Raw genomic sequence first — 20559 nt, forward strand, 5'->3', positions numbered from 1 at the left:
CTGCCATCCTGCCTCCTCCAGCAGGTCACGTTCTCTGCCATTCCCCTCCCTCACTTATCTTCAGTCTCTCCATCTCTACCGGCTCCTTCCCCTGCCCAGGTCTCCTCCATCCTGAAAAAACCCTCCCTTTTCTCTTCCACTCCCGTTATCGTTCTATTTCTCTTCTGCTCTCTGGAGCTAAGCTCACCAAAGGCCGTCTACACCAGGGGCCTCTGCTCTCTTTCCTCTCTCTCTTCTTAACCCCTCACAATCCAACTTCCAGCCTTCTACCATGGCCACTCTCCCCAAAGTGAGCAGGGGCCCTTTCTCTTGATCACCTCCTCCTTGACACCCTCTTCTGTCTAGTTTTTGGGACTCCCTCATTCTGCTCCTCCCTCTCTGACCACTCCTTCTCGGTCTCCTTGGCTGGACCCTTCTCCAACGCTCTCTGACCCGAGGTGTCCCTTTGGGCTCTGTCCGAGGCTGCCTTCTTTTCTCCCTCTAGACCTCCTCCCTTGATGATCTCATCAGCTCCATGGATTTAATTCCCATCTTTGTGCTGATGATTCTCAAATCTGCCCATCCTGCCCCAATCTCTCTGCTGACCTCCAGTCTCTCATTTCCAACTGCCTTTCAGACATCTTGAACTGGACATCCAATAGACATCCTAACCTCAACATGTCCAAAATTGAATCCATCTTTTCCCCAAAACCCGCCCTCCTCCAACCTACCCTGTGACTGTGGAGGACAATACTCTCCTCTCAGTGAGGAAGCTAGGTGGTGCAATGGATAGAGCACTGGGTCTGGAGTCTAGAAGACCTGAGTTCAAATCCAGCCTCAGACACTCCCTTAGCTGTGTGACCCTGGACAAGTCACTTAACTTCTGTTTGTTTTATTTTCCTCAACCGTAAAGTGGGGATAGTAACGCACCTACCCCTTGAGGTTGTTGTGATGACCAAATGAAAGAATGTTTGTAAAGTGCTTAGCACTGGGCTTGGCACATAGCAGGCACTATATCATGCTTATTCCTTTGTCACCCAGGCTCAAACCTAGGAGTCCGCCTGCACTCCGGCCTCTCCCTCACCTCCGTTTCCAAGCTGTTGCCAGGACTGGTAACTTCACCTCAGCGACATCTCTTGGACATGCGCCTCCTGTCTTCTGCCCCTGCCCCTGCCTGGTGCAGACCCTCCTCACCTCATACCTGGAGTATGAGGGCTCGTCCCTCCCCGCACCAGTCCATGCTCCATCCCACCACCAAAGGGATTTCCCTTAAGCGCAGGTCTGACCAGGTCACTCCAGGATCTAATACAAAAGGCTGTTCGGCATTCCAAGTGCTGCCTAACCTGCCCCTCCTGCCTTTCCACTATCCTCCCACCTCACTCCCCACTATGTCCTCCTCCCACCACCCAGGCCTCTGGCTGTCCCATTCACAAGACCCTCTCTCTCTTGGCCCTGGGCATTGTCTCTGGAGGTGCCGTGCTCTCCCTCCTCCTCTCTGCCTCCTGGCAGAAGCTAGAGCTAGGGTCCTGCCCTCTCCAGGAAGCCTCCCCCAGCCCCTCTTCATTCTGGTGATGATCTGTTAGTGACCTCCTTATTCTGTCTACAGCTGTCCGTACCTGTTTGTTTGCCTATTGGATGGAAAGCTCCTTGAGGGAAGTGGGATGACCTTTTTGTATCTTTAGACTTAGCCGTGTCTGGCACTTAATAAAGGCTTATTGAGTGACAGACTGGGGGTCCCTGAGAAGTCGCCTTCAGTTACCCTCGCGTGGTAGCGAGCCCCCTATGGAGGGGGTCCCTGCACTGGGCACACCACCTCCGAGGGTTTTCCCAAACTGGCACCATGTGGGTCGAACACTGTTGTCTCTCCCTATGTGTGGACCCAGGGGGCCTCTGAAGGATGTAGTTCCCAACAGCCAAGGAGCCTGCTAACCAATCTCGGGGCACCTCCTTTTGTCAGAGACGCTGTGCCCCACCATCCTGCCCACTGCCCCAGAGGCGCCTGTGGGGTCCCTGGCCAGGAGAGCCTTCCTACCTTGCTGGAGGCCCCAGAAGAGGAGCTGGCCACGAGGCTGGTGATGGTGTCGCTGGTGCCCGTGGTGCAGGGAGCCCCGGGGGCGGCCGGCGTGGGAAGCCTGGAGGGCACGATGGGCAGAGGCAAGAGGCCAGGCCGGGCACTGATGGCACCAGCGGCCGCGGCACTGCAGCTGGTCAGGCTCCCGTGGGTGCCATTGGCACTCCATTCGCGGCGGTCCCAGCCGGGGGCGCGGTACTCTCGTTCGAATCGGCTGTGGTGCCGGGACATCTCGGGGCCGGGCAGCTGGCGTGCACGGGACCACCGAGGGCTCGCCTGGAGACAGAGAACAGAGAGAAGAGTCTTTAGAGGGGTTACTCCTCACAGGACCCCTTGTTCGTGGACCAGGCAGGGTCACGGGGATCAGTGATATTCCTGGGGGGATCCCCCAGGCTGCCTCCAGAACACCCCAGGAGCTCTCAGGCTACCCTCAGCCCACATGGTGCTCTCTCACAGCCCTCAAAACCAGGCTACAGATGGGGAAACTGAGACACAAGCTGGCTGGGGGGGCCGTCCAAGGTCACATGCCTGGAGCCTGAGCCTCCTTCAACACTGTCTTCACACCTGGAATCTGGTGGGAAGATCCAACAAACATGGCCCTGCAGTATCCCTTTTCCAGTGACACACAATTGGCCAGAAAACTGTCATCAGATGCTACAGAGGCCCGAGAGATAAAATCTCCCCAGGATCAGTTTTGCTGGCCATTACCTGGCCTTCTCGCTGACCCATCTCCCACCTCTGCACCTTTGCCTAAGTGGTGCCTCCGTCTACTCTTTCTCCTCTCTTCTGGCTCACGGTGCCCCAAACCTTCTCTGATTCTCTCAATAGTCAGGGCTGAAATCACTTGGGGTCAATTTTGTCTTTATTTATCTATGTACAAGGTGCCCCCCCTCTCCCAGGTGGGACAGAAGTCCCCTGAGAGCAGGGGCTTGTTTCCTTGGGTCTTTGTAGACCCAGTACTGGGCACACAGTAGGTGCTTCATTAATTCTTGTTGTGCTGAGTGAAGGGCTGAACTGTGTTCTGTGGGGCTTAGTCTATTGCGGTGCAGTGTTGGGTAGTGGTTAGGGCACTGGGCCCAGAGTCAGGAGACCTGGGTTTGAAACTGCCCTGTGCCCTCTGTCAGACCGGGATCAGCCTTGGAGCCCACACCTCCCAGGGTTGTGGCAAGGATTGGGGAGATGACCTGAGCAGGGATCCTGGGAGACTCGAGGCCCCCCTTGTGGGTGTTAGCCCCCCCTCCCAGGGATTCTGGCAGAGCCCTTCCCCCCAGCTTGGCCCAAGTCTGCCTCAACATGCCCACACATACACATACCAGGTCACACACGGACATCCCTGCCATCCGGTGAGGCTGTAGTGGGCACAGCTGCATGGGGGTGTCCTATCTGAAGCATCTGCCAGACCCAGAGCCCTGGCACCAGGCACCGGCTGCAAAATGCCCACTTGTCCTGAGCCAGAGCCAGACTCCATAATTCACTGCCCTCCGGCCATGCACAGATGCCAGCAAACACTCAATGCCTCTTATCCCCTTTCTTCCTGCATCATGAGGCCTGAGAGAACTGTGGATCGGCTGTGTCTCAGACAATGGGAGCTCTGTCCTCCAACTCCCAGACCTACAGCTACCGTGAGGCAGCCGGGGGTGCCACAGGGCACAGAACCCTGGGCCTGGAGTCAGTAAAACCTGAGTTCAAATTCAGTCTCAGATACTTCCCAGCTGTATGACCTTGGGCAACTCACTTAACCTCTGCCTCAGGACCCTCAATCACAAAATGAGGATGATCATAGCATTCACCTCCCAGGGTTGTTGTAAGAATCAAATGGGAAAAAAATTTGTAAAAGCACTTAGCACAGGGCCTGGCACATAACAGGTACTTTATAAATGCTAGCTATATTATTATTATTATTATTATTAGTAGTAGTAGTAGTAGTAGTAGTGATAGTAGTAGTCATAGTATATTCTGGTTTCACCTGGGCCAGTATCAAGCTAATTTAGGGCATGGCTATGAGCAATGGGGGGCGGGGGCAATAGGCTCTGTCCTCTGCTCTGGCCAGGCCCCACTTTCAGTATCCGGTTCAGTCCCAGACATCACTTATTAGGAAGGGCACTGAAAAGGTGGAGAGGTCCAGAGTGGGGCAGCCAGGATGGGGAGGGACCACCCTGGAAGGTGGACAGCCTTCCTGCAACTTTTATCTGGAGACCATGGATGGGGAGATGCTCTGGCCTGTCTTTGGAGTACTGTCTAACAGGACATGTGGGAGAAGAAAGCCCCAGGGACACGCATGCCAGGAGGAAGAAGTATGGTGGTGGAGGGGGAGTCCAGACAGCCTGAGTGCTGGCCCTAGCTTCCCAGCAAGCTCCTCTCTCTCAGCAGCTCAGATGTCCTGTCCAGACCCTCCTCAGGCTAACTTTCCTCACAAGCTCCATGGTGGGGGGAGTGCAATGATTGTGGCTCAACAACTGAGGAAACCGAGGCTCGGGGATGTGAAGGACTAGCTATGGGGGAATGGGAATAAACATTTGCATAGCACCTACTATGTGCTGGCCAGAGCTAGGACTCAAAACATTGTTGTCTTCATTCCAAGCTTAGGCGTCTTCCTCTTCTGACAGCATGGGTACTCCCAGGGAAAGCTGCCTGGGAGGAGAGGGCTTGGTTGGGTAGAGTTTGGGTACTCTGCCCCAGGAGAGGCCCTCAAGCCCTGGGGGCCCTGGGGTGCTGGGCCCTGACCTAGTGGTCAGGAAGCCTTCTCCTCACCATGTGGCCAGCCTGGCTTCTGGCCTACTCACTGGTGCCCCCCAGTATGTCTCACACAAGAGCTTTCTTGTGTCTTGGGCTCATTTCTATGGCCCTTCTGCCAAGCCTGCTTCTCTGGGGACCCTGGTTTGCAGCATCCTGGTTTGGTGGCATCCCTGGGACAGTTCTGGGGTTGGGGGCAGGGAGAAGCTGGGGGTCCCTAGAAGAGTCCCCAAGGCCTCCCAACTGTCCCCACTCTTGTTTTCTGCTAAAGGCTCACCCCTGCCCTCTGGGAGAATTACACTTGGAAACAGGCACATTATGTGGAGATTGATGGGGGAAAAAAATCCCATTTCCTGTTGAGTTTTACATGCACAAGATGTGACTTCTGGGAGTGAGAATGACTCATTCAGCCTTTGATTAAAAAGGTGCCAAGGAGGAGGGGTGGGTGGCAGCCTTCAGACTGGAAGTACCCCCAGCAAAGATGTCAGCACCACCTCTCCTGAAGCCAGGGGGATGGGAGAGCCATCCCTTGACTTAGGATCTCAGAATCCCAGAGTCTCTGAGTAGGAAAGGATATCCGGGGCAGTCAATCCTGCCTGTACCCCCCCCCCCCCCCGATTCCCCTCACGTATGTACAACGTTGCTTGCAAGGTGGCAAGGAGTGTTTGGTTTTGTCTGAGCCCTCCAGTGTGGGGCAGGGAGAGGGAGCTCAGGCCAGCTAGGCTGCCCCTCAGGAAAGCATGGGTCACTTTGCAGGGCAGCCTGGGATCCCCCCCCCCGCCACACCCCAGGCCAGCTCGGTCACTCGGGGATAGCTCTTGCTGTCAGCCAGCTCTTCTGACATCCAGCCTAAGGCGGCTGGTGTTGCTCTCGGGGGCCAAGAGGACAAGGTTCAGCACCCACACAGCGGACAGCTCCCCCACAGTACCCTGCAGAGTCTTTTGTTCTTCAGGATAAAATCCCCAGTTCCCTTGACTGCTCCTGGGCTAGGACGGGTTCCAGACCCTTCCCCTGCTGGCTGTCCTCCTGGGTGCTCTTTCTGGGTCATCATTGTCCTTCTTAAGCCACATGTGCCTAGAATGACCCTGGCACTCCAGGTGTGCTCTGATCAGAGCCAGGGACAGCAGGATTCTGGGCTTTGTAGTTGAAGGCAGCCTAAGAGCTTGGCCGCTGGTCACACTCATGTTGATCTTGTGGTCCACTATAGGCCCCTGATCACTTTCAGATGAGCTGCTGTCTAGCCACACCTCTCCTACGCTGTCCTTGCAAAGGTGTGTTTTTGAACCAAGCATTACTTTACATTTATTCCCAGTCAATTCATTAAATAGGGACAAACTGAAGCTGGGCCCAGAGGGTGGTGGAGGAGGGGGACAGGAAGGAGGAGAGGAAGAGGAAGAAAAAGAAAGGCAAGAGAAGAGGTAGAGGAAGGGGGAGGGGAAGGGAGGACTGGCTCCCTCGGAGAAGCCCATCCTGCCCACAAGCAGTTCTTAGGGGGAATCCAAGTTCCATCTCTTTTTGTTAGCATGGCGGCTCTCCCACAGTCTGTGCAGCCACAAATTATAGTGGAATGCCACCATCTCTGAGGGGCCAATCTGCCTTTCATCCAGAGGGCATGGCAGGATGCTCGATGGGCATGAGCAGATTGCAGCCCAGTCACTGGGAATGCTGTGAACCCACTACCCACCAAAAGCTAGCTGGCTGGCATCCAGACTCTGCCTAGATAGTGGAGGATGGCTCTGGGCAGAGGATAGGGCCCTTGAGGGAGCCACACAGAAGGGGCTGCCATCTGTACTTCGCAAGAGACTCTCCACACTGGGTAACTGATCTCAGATCTAGGACAAGGTAGCAGGAGAAGCTGGATACTTTGAGGACACACTTGATTGTCAGGTGCTCATACTCAGACATGCTTTGGGGAGCAAAAAGCAGGATGAAGCATCGACAGATGGAGAAGGCCAGGAGGCTCTGACAGACATGTCTATCTTCATGTACATTCTCAGTATAATTCAATGAGTGCTTACTAAGTACCTGCTGTATACAGAACCTTGTTCCTGGATTGCTAGGGCCCCTAGGTGAGATGAACCAGTCCCTGCTTCCCTAAAACCCCACTGATAATGAGAATATCCCATCCTACAGGTTAGAAAGGGCAACTAGGTGGTGCCGTGGATAGAGCACTGAGTTTGGAGTTAGGAAGATTGGAGTTCAAATCCAGCCTCATACTTCCTAGCTGTGTGACCCTGGGCAAGTCACTTAACCCTCTTTGCCTCAGTTTCCTCTTCTGTAAAATGATCTGGAGAAGGAAACGGCAAACTACCCCAGCATCTCTGCCAAGACAACCCCAAATGGGGTCACAAAGAGTCAGACACAACTGAAACTTCTGAACAACAATACAGGTTAGAGAGGGACAAAGGGCCTGGTCAGGTCCAAAGGGGAAAGGGGGTTACAGGAATCCTAGAACACTGCTTACAGGAGGTGACTTTTGGGCTGGATTTTGAAGGAGGGGCAGGATTTTAACAAGAGTCCTGGGGGGTGGAGCATAGGACACCGCATGAGCTAAAGCAGGGAGGGGATAAACCGATGGGGCTTACTGTCAAGCCACTCAGGGCAGCTGCCGTGGTTGGAGGTGGGGAGCTGACAAGGCCTGTCCCCCATCTCCACAGGAGGAGGACAAGATGGGGCTGTTTTGGGGGAAGGAGGGACAGTGATGTCTTGGAAGCAAAGCCAACTTGTTACTCTAAAAGTTGGGCTGGGGGGCCATATGGAACCTGGACTGAGATCACAGAAATGGGGCTCTTGTAGATGATGGAGGTTCAGAAAGAGGCCAATGGACGCTGTTTCCCTGAACAACACCATGCAAGCCTGCCCTAGGGGCCCTCATGGCCTCTCCGCTGAGGGCTCATTATTTTCTGGGCTCAGTTCATCCGTCTAGTGGCAGTCAATGAAGGGGCCACCATAGCCCTGACCAGACACGATGCCTCCTGTGCAGAGGAGGCTCCACTGCTTTCAGGGATGTGGAGGCTGAATCCCCAATTCCGGCTGTCCCAGGAGAAGCAGCGGAGGCCCCAAGGAGCCCCGGCTCCTCTGTCTGCTGCCTTTCCTGTGTTTCTGCCATGGCAGATTTGCCTCCCCGAGGGTCTGCAGGCAGCCTAGAAGAGGGCCCTGCAGTTTCTCCTGATCTGGAGCCTCTCCGCCTCAACGCTTCCACATGGTGGTGGCTGTTTGTGCTTTGCTCTCGATGCCATGACATGCAAATGAATTGGATTTAAGTGAGGGAGGCTGAGTAAAGTCACCAGCCTCACTCTCTCCTCCGGAGCCATCTGGGTCCAATGGCCAGATATAGATCAGGACAACTGGAAATGGCCCAGGATGCAGTGGGGGCCTTGGCCTTTTCAAGCTAAAGTCTTTAACAGGTCTCAGTTTGAGGTGAATGGGGCATTTCTTCCTTCATATACCTCCCACCACTCCCATATTCCCTGGGGCAGTCCACCCAGGGTTTCTAGGCCCCATCTACTCCCTCCCCAGGGCCCTCTAGGGGATAGGCATCACCTCTGCAGCCACCATGGCTCCAGAAGACCTAGAGGACCGCTCAGCCACAGACACCACTACAGCTTATCAGGGGAAATGTCATTAAGGAAGACAATGTCAGTAAGTCCCTTCCTCCCTGTCCCCATACCCGAGGACCCACCTATGAGAGGCAGCCCCTAGGCGGTGTGGAGGACAGGCTTTGGAGTCAGGGAGGCCTGAGGACAAATGCAGCCTGTGACCTGGCCAAGTCCTGGCTCGCTTCTCCAGGCTCAACCTCCTTATCTGCAAGATGGGGCCAGTAACGGGGCTCCTGTCAGGGTCCAGGTTGCTACTGGTGGGAAGTGCTTGGCCAGCCCCGTGGAGCTCTTCTCATGGGTGATTTCCACCTGATTGCAGGCGAGCTCCCGGAAAGCAAGGTTTGGAGGAAGTGCTTTCTCTTCTGCCTCTCCCTCCCCTGGCCCCTGGCCCATGGCGGGCAGCCTCAGTGCAGGCTTCCAGGCCGCTCAGTCTTCTCTCCCATGGGCCAGTCTCCTGCCCTTCCCCTCCTCCCTGCCTGGGACCATCCAGGCCACCTCCTCTGACAGTGATGCAGCTTGCCAAGATCTTCCCTTACGTGCGCTAGCTAGAACTGAGCCCCATGGCTTGGTGAGGCCTGAGCAGGGCAGAGGGCATGTGCTCTGGGGGGGGGAGGGGCACATTGGAGCCAAGCTTTCCTCCCAGGACTCCCCCACATCCCTTTGGCTATGCACAGCACCAATCAATGAGGCTCCTGGTCACAGCAGGCCAAGTCTGTGATGCAGAATACGGCAACAATAGTTCCCTGGCCTGTCATTGGATGGCTCCGCTTCTGTCCACTGGCCAGCTCAGAGAAAGAAGGTGGCCAGAGGGGGAAGGATGCAGGTACTGTCTTGTTCTGCTGGGGCGGGAGGGCCCTTCTCTGGGACATAAGCCATCCTGGTTTTGTTTGGAGGGAGACCTGCCCAGGTCCTATGCGCTGGGAGCTGCACCAAAGCTAGCTAAGCTTGGCTGGGCCAGTGCTGGGCTTCACCTTCAGTCGCTCTATAGATCACATGGGCATGTGCCCTCCTCTTGTCTCTGCAGACCTCCTGTGAGGGCATGGTATGCCTCCCAGAGATGAGTGCTCTTCCTCAGCCTCTTCATTTTAAATGGTGGGAGCCCAGCATGGAGACATCAGAGCCTCAGACCTAGAGAACCATGAGTCAGGGGCCAGAGGACCCAGAAGGGACCCTAGGGATCATCCTTCTTATTTTACAGATGAGGAAACTGAGGCCCAGCTCTGCGCACTCCACAGAAGGAGCCTCCTGCCCCCTGTCTAGACCACCCCCATCTCTGGCACTCACCAAGGCACAAGGACGGACGAGGACGTCAGGCACCCCCATGACTGCACCAGTGTCCCCAGGGCCAAGTTCAGTCATTCTGGGCTGTCAGGCTGGAGGACTCAGGGTACACGAGGCAGGCAGCTGGGTGTTCCCAAGGCAGGCCTGCCAAGCCCTCGCTACATTTATCAAAGGCTTATCACTTGCCAACTTTGGCTTTCAGGAGAAATGGGGGCCATTAGGTGGCTCTGTGATGAGGGACAGAGGAGCAGGTGTTCACTGCATCTGACCACTTGATCCCTCTGGAAAGGAGGCTAATCTCCTGCTCCCACGGCCTGCCGAGAGCCAGGTGGCTGCTGCCTCATTAGCTCCGTGTCACACACGGCCTCCCCCAAGAAGAGAAAAGCCTTCATGAAGCCAGGCTTAGTGACAGGACTTAGGTGCCGATTTAAAATTTCCCACCTGTCACTTGGAGCCTTGATTGGAGAGCTGGACAGCCAGGGGAAGGACAGGGACTGACTGGCCTCAGAAGGACAGGGCTGGGCCAGACTGGGCTGGGCTGGGCTGGGCAGAGCTGGGTGGGGCAGGGCAGAGCTGGGCAGGGCTGGGCTGGGCTGGGCTGGGTGGGGCAGAGCTGGGCAGGGCAGAGCTGGGCTGGGCAGGACAGAGCTGGGCTGGGCAGAGCTGGGCAGAGCTGGGCTGGGCTGGGTGGCCACTCTTAGAGCTGGGCCAGGTCATGTGTGTGTGTGTGTGTGTGTGTGTGTGCACGCACGTGCATATTGGGGGGGTGGTCCTTAGGCTGACTGTTTCCCACTCTCTGCCCTCTGTAAAGGAACCCAAAACTTCCCACATGTTGAGCACCACAGCCCCTGGGGCCCCCACCTCCTGCTCTGAGCTCAGTTCTGGGGCTGTCAAAGAAAGCCAAGGGTGAGCCTTGCTTTGAGGCCAGCTCACATTCTAGAGGAGGCAGAGAAGGGAGCTTTGTGAAAACCAGCCCCGGCCCAGGAGTTCCTTGGGGCCTCACTTTACCCTCTGCCTTCAGAGCAGTCAATATTGGTCTAGCATAGACAGGATTACATGCAGGATTAGGAGTCATGATGCGCTCATCCCCAGGGAGACATGGGGAGAGGGCTGGGGTAAGGCTGCCTGGGAGGGCCTTGTCCAGATGCCTACTCTTAGATCTGTCCAAGAGGCAGGGCTGTTGAGAAGGCTCTGGAAGACCCTTCTGCCAAGGAGTTGCCAGAGCAGATGGCACAGCTCCACCCAGCCTCACTCAGAAAAGCCCTTCCAGGATGTTCACCAAGTTTCCAGCAAAGAGGGTGAGAACGGCGTGACCTCCGCTAGGCACTCCTATCTATGTGAGCGTGTGCTCAAGCTTTGCAGAACTTGCTAACAAAGAATCAGAGACCGTTTTGATGTACAAACAAAACTACAAGATTTGTTCTATAAGAAGGTGCAGGGTTATTACACTTCCACCAGAGAAGAGCTCAACCTTCCTCAAACTAATGGCCCCCGCCTGCTGTTAGTCTAGAAGTACATGGATGGGACAGACCCTCTGTCTGGTGTCGGCAGCATAGGCAGAGCCCTCAGAGCAGCAGGAAGGTTGATTGGGACAATGGGGAGCATGGTCCAAGGAAAACAGCCCTGTTTGCTTATAGAAAAGCATCTGCAGGTAAAAGTGTTTTTAATGTACACAAGAGTTAATAAGCATGTATCTTGGTGGGAAAAAGACTGTGAGCATTGAAATATTTTCATGGAAACCGCTCCCCAACTGCCAAGGCTAACAGCAGGAAAAGATCTTAGGGGCTGGCCACTGACTTAGCATTAGAACACCAAGAAGTGTCTGACCAGGACAGAGTGGGTTGTCAAAATCTCACTCCTCCCCCCATCCATTCTGAATGCCAGAGCTGACCTCAGCCCAGACCCACAGAGTTGGAAAGGACCTTGGCAGAACCAGACCAATAATCTCCCTGCCTTTGGCATCTCTGACCACTGATCATCCAGCCACTGCTTGCAGATCCCCAAGGAGGGGGAACCCAGCCCTCATGGGCAGCCGCTTCCACTCTGGGACATCTCTCAGCATTGGGATGTGTAGCCTGCCATCCAGCCTGGGCTGGCCTTTTTGCACCTTTCTCTTGCCACTCCTGGTTCTGCCAAGGAGGGGGATGAGTGTGACGAGACTGGCGATCCCTCTGTGGCAGGACAGCCCTTCAGCTCCCATGTCTCTCTGCAGCACTGCTCCACCAGGCAAAGTGCCTTCCAATGATCTCACATGACACGGACCCTTCACTATCCTGTTGGTCTCCTTTGGAGGTTTTCCAGTTTATCAATGACCTTCCTCAAATGTGGTGCCCAGAACTGAACTCAGCACTTCAGTGTGGTCTAATGGGTGTGTGTGTGTCTTACCTCCCTATCCCTGGAAGCCCCACCTCTCTAAATATGGCCCAAGAAGCACATTAGCTTCTTTGACTGACTTCTATATATGCTGAGTTTGAGGTCCACTCAGACCCCCGGATCTCTCTTGGGACAAACTGCCATGTAATTATTTCTCTCCCATTCTGTACTTGCAAGGGCAATTTTCTGAACACAAATCTAAGACAACATTTGTGCCTATTGAATTCCATCTTATTATTGCTGACAAAGGTCCATATAGTCAAAGAGATGGTTTTTTTCCAGTAGCAATGTATGGTGGTGAGAGCTGGACTAAAAGGAAAGCTGAGCACTGCAGGCAGAATTGTGGTGCTGGAGAAGATTTTGAGAGTCTCTTGGACAGCAAGGATATCTAATCAGCCAACACTTAAAGAAATTAATTCAGTCCATTCACTGGAAGGTCAAATACTGAAGCTGAAGCCTAAATACTTTGGCCACATAATGAGAACGTGGAACTCCTTGGAAACGATTCTGATGTTGGGAAAGATTGAAGGCTAAGGCAAAGGATGAGATGGAAAGAGAGTGTCATGGAAGCAAGGAGCATGAGTGTGGACAGCCTTCTGGAGACAGTGGAGGAAAGAAGGGCCTGGCCTGCTGCAGTCCCTGGGGTCATGAAGAGTTGGATGTGATGACATCACACAATCATTCTTGAGGCAGCCAGGTGGCACAGTGGATGGAGCACTTAACCTAGAGTCAGGAAGACCCGAGTTCAAATCCAGCCTCCAACACTAAGTCTCTTCACCTCTCTCTGCCTCGGTTCCCTCAACCGTAAAATGGGGATAATAATAACGCCTACCTCCCCAGGTTGTGAGGGTAAAAGGAGGTGATATCTGTAAAGTGCTTACCACAGTGCCTAGCAGAAAGTAGGTGCTGGATAAACGCTCATTCCCTTCCCAACTTTTTTTGTTAGATCAGATTCAGCCCAATGCTGGGACAAGTCAAGATCTTTTGAGAGCCTAATTGTCATTAAGGACGCCAGTGCTCCTACCTAACTCTGTGTCATTGGCAAATGTGATAGACTTTATCCAAGTCACTGATAAAAGCTAGGGACCAAGCATAGATCCCTGGAGATAACCTAGGGAATTACTGATAAACTGGGGCAGCCATGTGGCTCAGTGGAGAGAGTGCCTGGCCAGGAGTCAGGAGAACTCATTTTCCTGAGTTCAAATATGGCCTGAGACGCTTACTAGCTGGATGACCCTGGGCAAGTCACTTCACCCTCTTTGCCTCAGTTTCCTCATCTGTAAACTGAGCTGGAGAGGAAAATGGCAAACCACTCCAGTATTTCTGCCAAGAAAACGCCAACTGGGGTCAGGAACAGTTGGACATGACTGAAACGACTGGACAGGAGCTGACTCGTTTTTGAATCTGGCCACTTCAGATTTGGAGAGGACCTACCTGCACTCTTGGCCAACCTATGTTTTCACAAGAAACAGTGCTTTGCTTAGCCCCAGCGGTTCCCTGAGTTGACCCTGTGAATTAGGGGGAAGCAAAGTCAGTCCAGGAGGACCTGTCCTCAAGGAAGCCAGGCTGGCCCTTTGGAACCAGGCTTCCTTTCCTGCATGCTCATTGGCTCTTCGGAGCTCCCGTCTAGGACCTTCCCTGGGAGAGATTCCGGCTCACCGCTGCCTCCGTCTTCGTCCTCCCTCAGGGCTGAGGACACCCTTAGCATCTCCAACATGACTTCAGAGCCTGAGTAGAAGGCCACAGTAGAACGATTCTGCTCCTCAGGGTTTCCAACACTCCTAACACCTTTCCACTGAATCAGAGGGAAGAGCTGGTCCCTGGGGCCTCTCAGAGCATGGAGGAAAGAGGTGACGTCCCCTACGGGATCCCTGGCAGGAAAGCAGAGAGGCAGACACCTGGGAGGGTGGTGCAGAGGCAGATGCAGCAGTATCCTTTGACCTGGTGGCCACTGAGGTCATTGGCTGGGTCTTCCTCAGTTATCCTGGTGAGGCATGGCATTCCTGGACTCCGTAATTGGGATCCCAGGAGGAAAAGGCAGATGGTGAGGTTTGCGGTTACCCTGATCTGGGATGGGCCCTCCCAGCTTGTCCCCGCCTCTATCAGGGTGGGTGGCTGCCCCTGGCAGCACAGCACCATCGTCTCTGAGTGGACGGAGACCCCAGTGCCCAGCTCATAGTGCAGGGCCCAGTGCAGATCATGTCAAGAAAGATCCTTGGCTGTAAGTACACAAGGCTTTGGGGATCCTGAGCCATCTGCTCATGGCCTCGCCTACCTCTCTGCCCATGCCTGGGAGCACACACGGTGGGCCCAGATACCCAGACAAGTAGACATCTGCTAATAGTGGAATTCCTAAGTGTGGAAGACACCTCGGCTGCCTCACCCCCAGCCCTAGATCAAGCCCTGCCAGGAGGGAAGCATCTGGAAAGTCTGCCCCTCCTTTCCACTCCCGCATTCTGGAGGAAGGTCCTCCTGAGGGGAAGGAGGGTCAGAGGAGGCAGGGACCAAGGACAGACAGCCCAGGCCAGCAGGCAGGCAGCCAGAGGCTGCACTCGCTGCTGCTGCCCAAGGGGGCACAGTCCCAGTCTGCTGACATCCTGTTGTCCCCAGAAGAGGAATGCTTTTGTCAGCTTCCACCCTGGCCAGCTAGCTTGTCCTTAACGGGGCCGAGAGTGACAGCCGGGCTTCGTGTAGGCCAACCTGTTCCAATCTGAGAGAGGTCATCTGACCAGCCGCAATATTTGAGGGGTTGCAGCTGAGCAGAGCCTCCTTTCCTTCCCCATCAGCTTCAGTAAGCCTACTTCCACCCTCCAGATCCACTGACCATCATGCCAGGGCCCCAGCAAAGATCAGCTACTGAGAACTCCATTCAGTGCGATGAGCTATCAGCAAACTCTTACTCTCTGAAGGCCCCTGTGCCCTACACCAAGAGGTACACTGAGTGGTCTCTGTCTTCAAGGGGCTTACGGTCAGCCTCCTGCAGGAGTGTGGTGGGCACAAGACAGACTTTAGCAGAGCTGGTCCTCAGACGCTGGCCCCACGTCTCAGTGCTGGCATTGTGCCCCAACCTAGGACCTCCTAAGCAGTCGCTCGGTCCTTTCGGAGGCTCCCGGGGCTGAGACTGGAGAGGGCATCCTGGGACGTCCGTCCTGACCGGCAGTGATGGCGTTTCAGCAGATGTCAGGCTGAACCAGGAAGAGTCCTGAGGCCTTTTCCGGGCAGCAGAATTGCATGCAGGCTCCCACAGACAGCAGCTCCCTCCTGGGGAGCAAGAGCCCTAGATGTAGCCAGCCTCTGTCCATGGTAGCTGCCGAGGCAGGTAACACTGGGTCATTGCTGCCTTCCTGGGGCCCTGGAGGCGTTCATACCTGTCACTGGGTATCCCAGTGGGCAGCGTCACACTCCCGGCCCCAGACAAGGTCCCCTGATGCCACCTCACCTAGGCTGGTTTAGGCAGATGCCCCCAAGCCAGAGAGGCTGCCAGGATGAGACTCATTCTGGGAGAAGTCAGGCAGGATCCAGTCAACTGGAGGTCAGCCCCCACAGGCTGGGCCAGGGCACTCAGGAATCAGGTACAGCTTATGTTAGATCCCTCTTCAGTGATGCCATCCCTGCTCACACATATGTATGGCAGACAAAGCCTGAATCAGATTCCAATGTCCGTGGTGGGCTGCAGGAGCCCCTGCCTTCTCAGCCCTGCTATCTCCAGGGAACACAAAGGGCTGCTCTGTGGGGTCACCATCCATTACCTTGGGAGATAGTCCCCAATGGAGGGACCTCTCAGGTCCTAAGAAACTCTTCTGTCCCTCCTTAGGAGGCCAAGGTTTTACCATGTGAACAATACACTTAAGCCAATGACAAAGATGGCCACTCCATGGGGAAAGGGTGATTGTGCTCCCTGGAATGGGTGGGTGGGTCACAGGTGCCTCCTCTCTCCTGTTTGCAGATGGCTGCAACTGATGGCGTGCTGAAAACAGGGCTTCAGTCTTTCTGCAGGATCCTCAGAATAATGAGCTCCTGATTCTATCGAGCAGCTCCAATCCTTGCCTTGCACAGCCAGGCAGAGTGCAGGTCATCCCAGGCCTTCTGCCTTCTGTGCCTGCATCTTCAAGGACAGTCCTCTATATCCCTCACTTCCCAGGCCATGGCACTAGTGAGCACAGATAATAGGGAGTCACGGGAGCTGGGAGGCAGGGGGCTTGGGTTCTAGTCCCTGGCGTTGCCAGGGGCTCAGTGGAAAATGGAAGACAGAGTGGCTTGCCAAGTGAGGCTCCAGACTGGCCCTGTCCCGGTCTTTGTGGGCTCAGGAGCTCATTTCCAGTTGCCTGTCAGGTAGCCCTAGGTGAAGGTCCCAAAGGGAGGACTTCCCTTTCTCCTAAGGCTGCCTTGGTCCCACCTTCCCCATTGCCGTTTAGGGCCCCCCTTTGTTCCAGTCACGCAGACCTGCAGTCTTGATGCTCCTCACGCTCCTTCACCACACACGTATATGCATCTGCACAGTTACCATCCTGGCACACATGGATATACTCCACACGTGCATCACAGGGAGAAGGTGCTCATGGAGATTGTGAGGAATCAGCCTCAGGAAGTCAGCAGGGGTCATGGCTCCCCCTAATACACATACACACACACGTACATGTACACGCTCACGTGTGCATACACATACACGTATGGAAGGGACAGACCAGCTACCAACACCCCATAATACTTGGGCTTTGACCACAGTCCCGGCCTCTGCCCCTAAGTCTCACTCTGCATCTCAGCAGCCACTTAGCCTGAAAAGAGGCTCCCATAATGGTGGATCCAGCTGCCAAGGACCTCCTTCATTGAGTCTTCAAGATCAAAGGCAACAATCTCCTCTATAATTATCTTTTCTTTACTACACAGACAAATGCTTCTTTTTAAATTGTGTGTGTGTGTGTGTGTGCATGCATGCACATGTATGTGTGTGTGGGGGGAGTGGAAAGCAAAGACAAACATTTAAATCCAAAAATAATAAAAATACTAAAACTCATTGTCTTTTAAGGAAAAAACAAAAGGAACTCCAGGGTAGTGGATGTGATTCTGGATTCTGGCTTCATCCTTAGTAGGGCCTGCTCTCTGAGTCCTGAATCCTGGAGTGGGGGTGGGGAGACAGGCTGGGCAGCAGGGGAGGGAGAAGACACCTGGTGAGTGTCCCCCCTTCTGAAGGGGGGCCTGGCTCCTCTGGAGGCCAGACCTGGAACAGCCACAGCCATGGAGCCTTTTCTGTGTCTGCAGGTGAGAGAGGGAGCTTTGGGAGAGACTCCCCCTTATGTCCAGGGCAATCTGACCAGAGCTCTCTTTTGTCCGTCCCCATAGATATTCACTCCTTCAGAGCCAATGCTGGCTCAGGATGCCATAAACACCAGACAAAATCCCTTATAAAAGTAGAGAGCAGGAAGCTCACAGGGGCACATGATGCCAGGCTTACCAGGCTTCCTGGCGTTAGTGTGATGGCACCTTCTGTCTAGGTGGGGCCGAGCGTGTCTTGTGGGTGCCACTGAGCTGGGCCAGGGTCCACTTGCTCCTAACTACACTGAGGTCAGGGAAGCAGCACCTGCTCTGGTCATGGACTGAGACTGGCACACATCCCGATGTCTCCCCACCCCCATCCTTCTATCATGGCTTCCTTTGTCCCGTCTCCTTCCAGTGGAGAAAGTCTCCTGGGCAAAAAGGGATGAGGGATGGCAAGGGAACTCCCAGACAGGGAAATGCCTACCAACACAGGATAGCACCTTCTTTAACTTGGAGTGTCTCCAAAGACACTGGGTAAGTCAAATGCTGTCTGCCTCAGTTTCCCCATCAGCAAAATGGGAATAACAACAGACCCTACCTCAAAGGGTTGTTGTGAGCATCAAGTGTTGGTAAAGTACTCAACATAGCACCTGGCACACAGTAGGTATTTGAATGCTTCTCCATCTCACCCTTGGAGAACTGCCTAGGGCACTGTGAAGTTAGTGACTTGGCCAGGGTCACACAGTCAGTCTGTCAGAGGCAGGACCTCTGAGGCCATCTTTCTTTGTCCACTAATCATGGAGCCTCTCGAGTAGTGAATATCTAATAAAAATGCTAAATAAAAGCTTGGCAAACACACAACAGCAATATATCCAAAATATTATTCACAACAGCCAAGTTGGATGTACACCATGGATACGGGGATGGTTCAACATTAGGAAAACAATCAACATAATTAATCCCATTAAAAACAAGAACAGTCCTAATCACATGCCACATGATCATATCACGAGATACAGAAAAAGCTTTTGACAAAGCCCAGCTCTCATTTATACCCAAAACTTAAAAGGTAGAGGCAGAGAAGGATCTTTTTAAATGATAAAAAAGATCTATCTAAACCTAAAATCATCATTGTATATAGCGGGGAAACATGAGAAGCTCTCCCAAGAGTTAAAACAGGGCTCTCTCCCCCTTCCCCTGCTGTTGTTTGATAAAGCTCTAGAAATGCTATCCATAGCAATAAGACAAAAGAAAGAGATTTAACCATGAACATAGTCAAAGAGGAGATAAACCTACCACCCTGCTTACTTAGAAAACCCAAGGGAATGAGAAAAAAAAAGCAGGAAGTAATAGCATGAGTACAATGAGAGGATACAAAACAAATACACAAAAAGTCAACAGCATTTCTATGTAGAGACACTGGAATCCAAGGGAAAATAATAGAAAGGCAAATCCTACTCAAAACAGCTACTGAGAGCATCCATGAGACAGTAGGTATACCAAGGCACATTGGACAGCTACCCCTTCCTGAAACAAAGGATGGTGTATACCTGCAGGGATATTCAGTAAAATATATTGTGCCAAGGCAACAAAAAATGAACCCAATAAGTCAGTGCTCGATGAAATTCAGAATGCAAATTACTTAGGAGTGAATGCCCTATGTATCTGGCTAGGATTTCTTGGGAAAGCAGGAAAGTAGTTTGGCAGAAATTGGGTTTAGACCAGCAGCTTCCACCATACATGCTCTCCCAAGCTCACAACAGAGACACAGATATTAAACATCATATCATGAAATAAAAGAGCCCTAGGTCAGGCATTTTCCATAGCTGTGGCTAGGGGGAGAACGACCATTTACAATGTGTGTTGACAGCTTTCCTTTCTACGGGTCTGTACTCACATCCAGGCACAGCTCAGAGCTACCTTGCAGTGTGAGGCTGCATCCCATGGGTCCCTCTCTGTTCACGCCTCCTCCTCACACCTCTAAATCCCTTTGCGTTTACTTTTAGTATTTAATGATCTGTGTATGTGCCATGCCCCACCCTTGCCTACCAGTAGAAGGTCCTTGAGGAAAGAGACTACTTCACTCTGGTCTCTGTGCTCTTAGCACATGGTAGTGGCTTAGTTACTGTTGGTTAAGCTGGTTCATAGGAGAGCTGTGTGTGGGTCTGTCTGTGGTTGTCCCGTGGATGAACCCCGAGGGCAGACCCAGGGGCGATGGGTGGGGGAGGTGCCAGGAAGCAGCCTAGAAGGCTGTCCCAGTGTGGGATGGGCTGCTCTGGGAGGTGAGGGAGGGCCTTGGTGGGAGCTGGTGGCCACTTCTCTGCTATACAATGAGTCATTCTTCTGAGGAGAGGCTGGGAGGTCCCTTCCCTAGCTCCTGTGAAAGCCTGACTGGCGGATCAAATGTTCTGGTTTCACTATTTGCTCCCAATTAAAAGTTGTACTTGTCTGGATTTTACACAATGACCTTTGAAAAATACAGATCAAGGCAATTAGGAGGAGAAACATCCACACAGCAGGGGCACGTAGAGGGAAGATACCTCGGTGCCTGGCAGCAGACACAGCTCACCCTTATCTCCGTATCGCCCAGGGCCTGGAAGCTGGGGAAGGCACTGGCCACATGGCTGTGAGTGCAGCGCCTGGTGGGAGGGCCAGAGGGGACTGTGCTCAAGGTGCTGAGGTTGGACCTTGGCCTTGCCTTGCTGCTGACCAGTGTGACTCTAGGCTTCAGCAGCCAGTTTGTAAAATGAGGGTACCGGAGCACTGAATCCTGTCATCCGCCAGCCTTCTTCACCCAGAGCCCCTCCTCAGCCCAGCAGCACCCGGCAGACCCTGCTGACTTCTGTGACAGACAAGTGCATGTGTGTGGATGTGACGTGACGTGCTCTCTCTGGGGCCCAGTGCAACGGGGCAGAGGCTTCTCCCTGATAAAACCTGATAGCTTTCTAAAAATAGCCACGTTGCCTCCCTTCTCTGGTGGGGGCCAGGCCCCAGGATTATTTTATTAATGAGGCATTTTGTGGGGTTTTATATCAGCTGAGCTACTGAGGGTGGGGGGTCCCTCCTAGCAGTCTACATCCAAGCTCCCGTGTGAGACCAGCAACCCCTAGGTGGTGGAGGAGGAGGAGGGAAGGCAGGGGAAGGGGAGGGGGAGGGGAAGGGGGAGGAAGAGGAGAAGGAGGGGGGAGGAAGGGGAAGGGGAGGAGGAAGAGGGGGAAGTGGAAGAGGAGGAGGAGGGAGGAGGAGGGGAAAGGGCAAGGGGAGGAG

The 20559-nt window shown here is 53.8% G+C and overlaps 1 protein-coding gene across 1 annotated transcript in view; it reads right to left on the minus strand.

Annotated features, from left to right (window-relative positions):
• KLHL29 (kelch like family member 29) overlaps positions 1–20559 on the minus strand; it is a 134981-nt gene that overhangs the window by 72676 nt on the left and 41746 nt on the right. The window contains exon 2 of the mRNA XM_027858019.1: positions 2012–2326. Coding sequence (XP_027713820.1) covers positions 2012–2281 — 270 coding nt within the window. The 5' untranslated portion in view covers positions 2282–2326. The remainder of the gene's footprint in view (positions 1–2011; positions 2327–20559) is intronic.

This window comes from Vombatus ursinus, unplaced genomic scaffold (assembly GCF_900497805.2).
Source record: "Vombatus ursinus unplaced genomic scaffold, bare-nosed wombat genome assembly UNPS02012622.1, whole genome shotgun sequence".
Lineage (NCBI taxonomy): Eukaryota > Metazoa > Chordata > Mammalia > Diprotodontia > Vombatidae > Vombatus > Vombatus ursinus.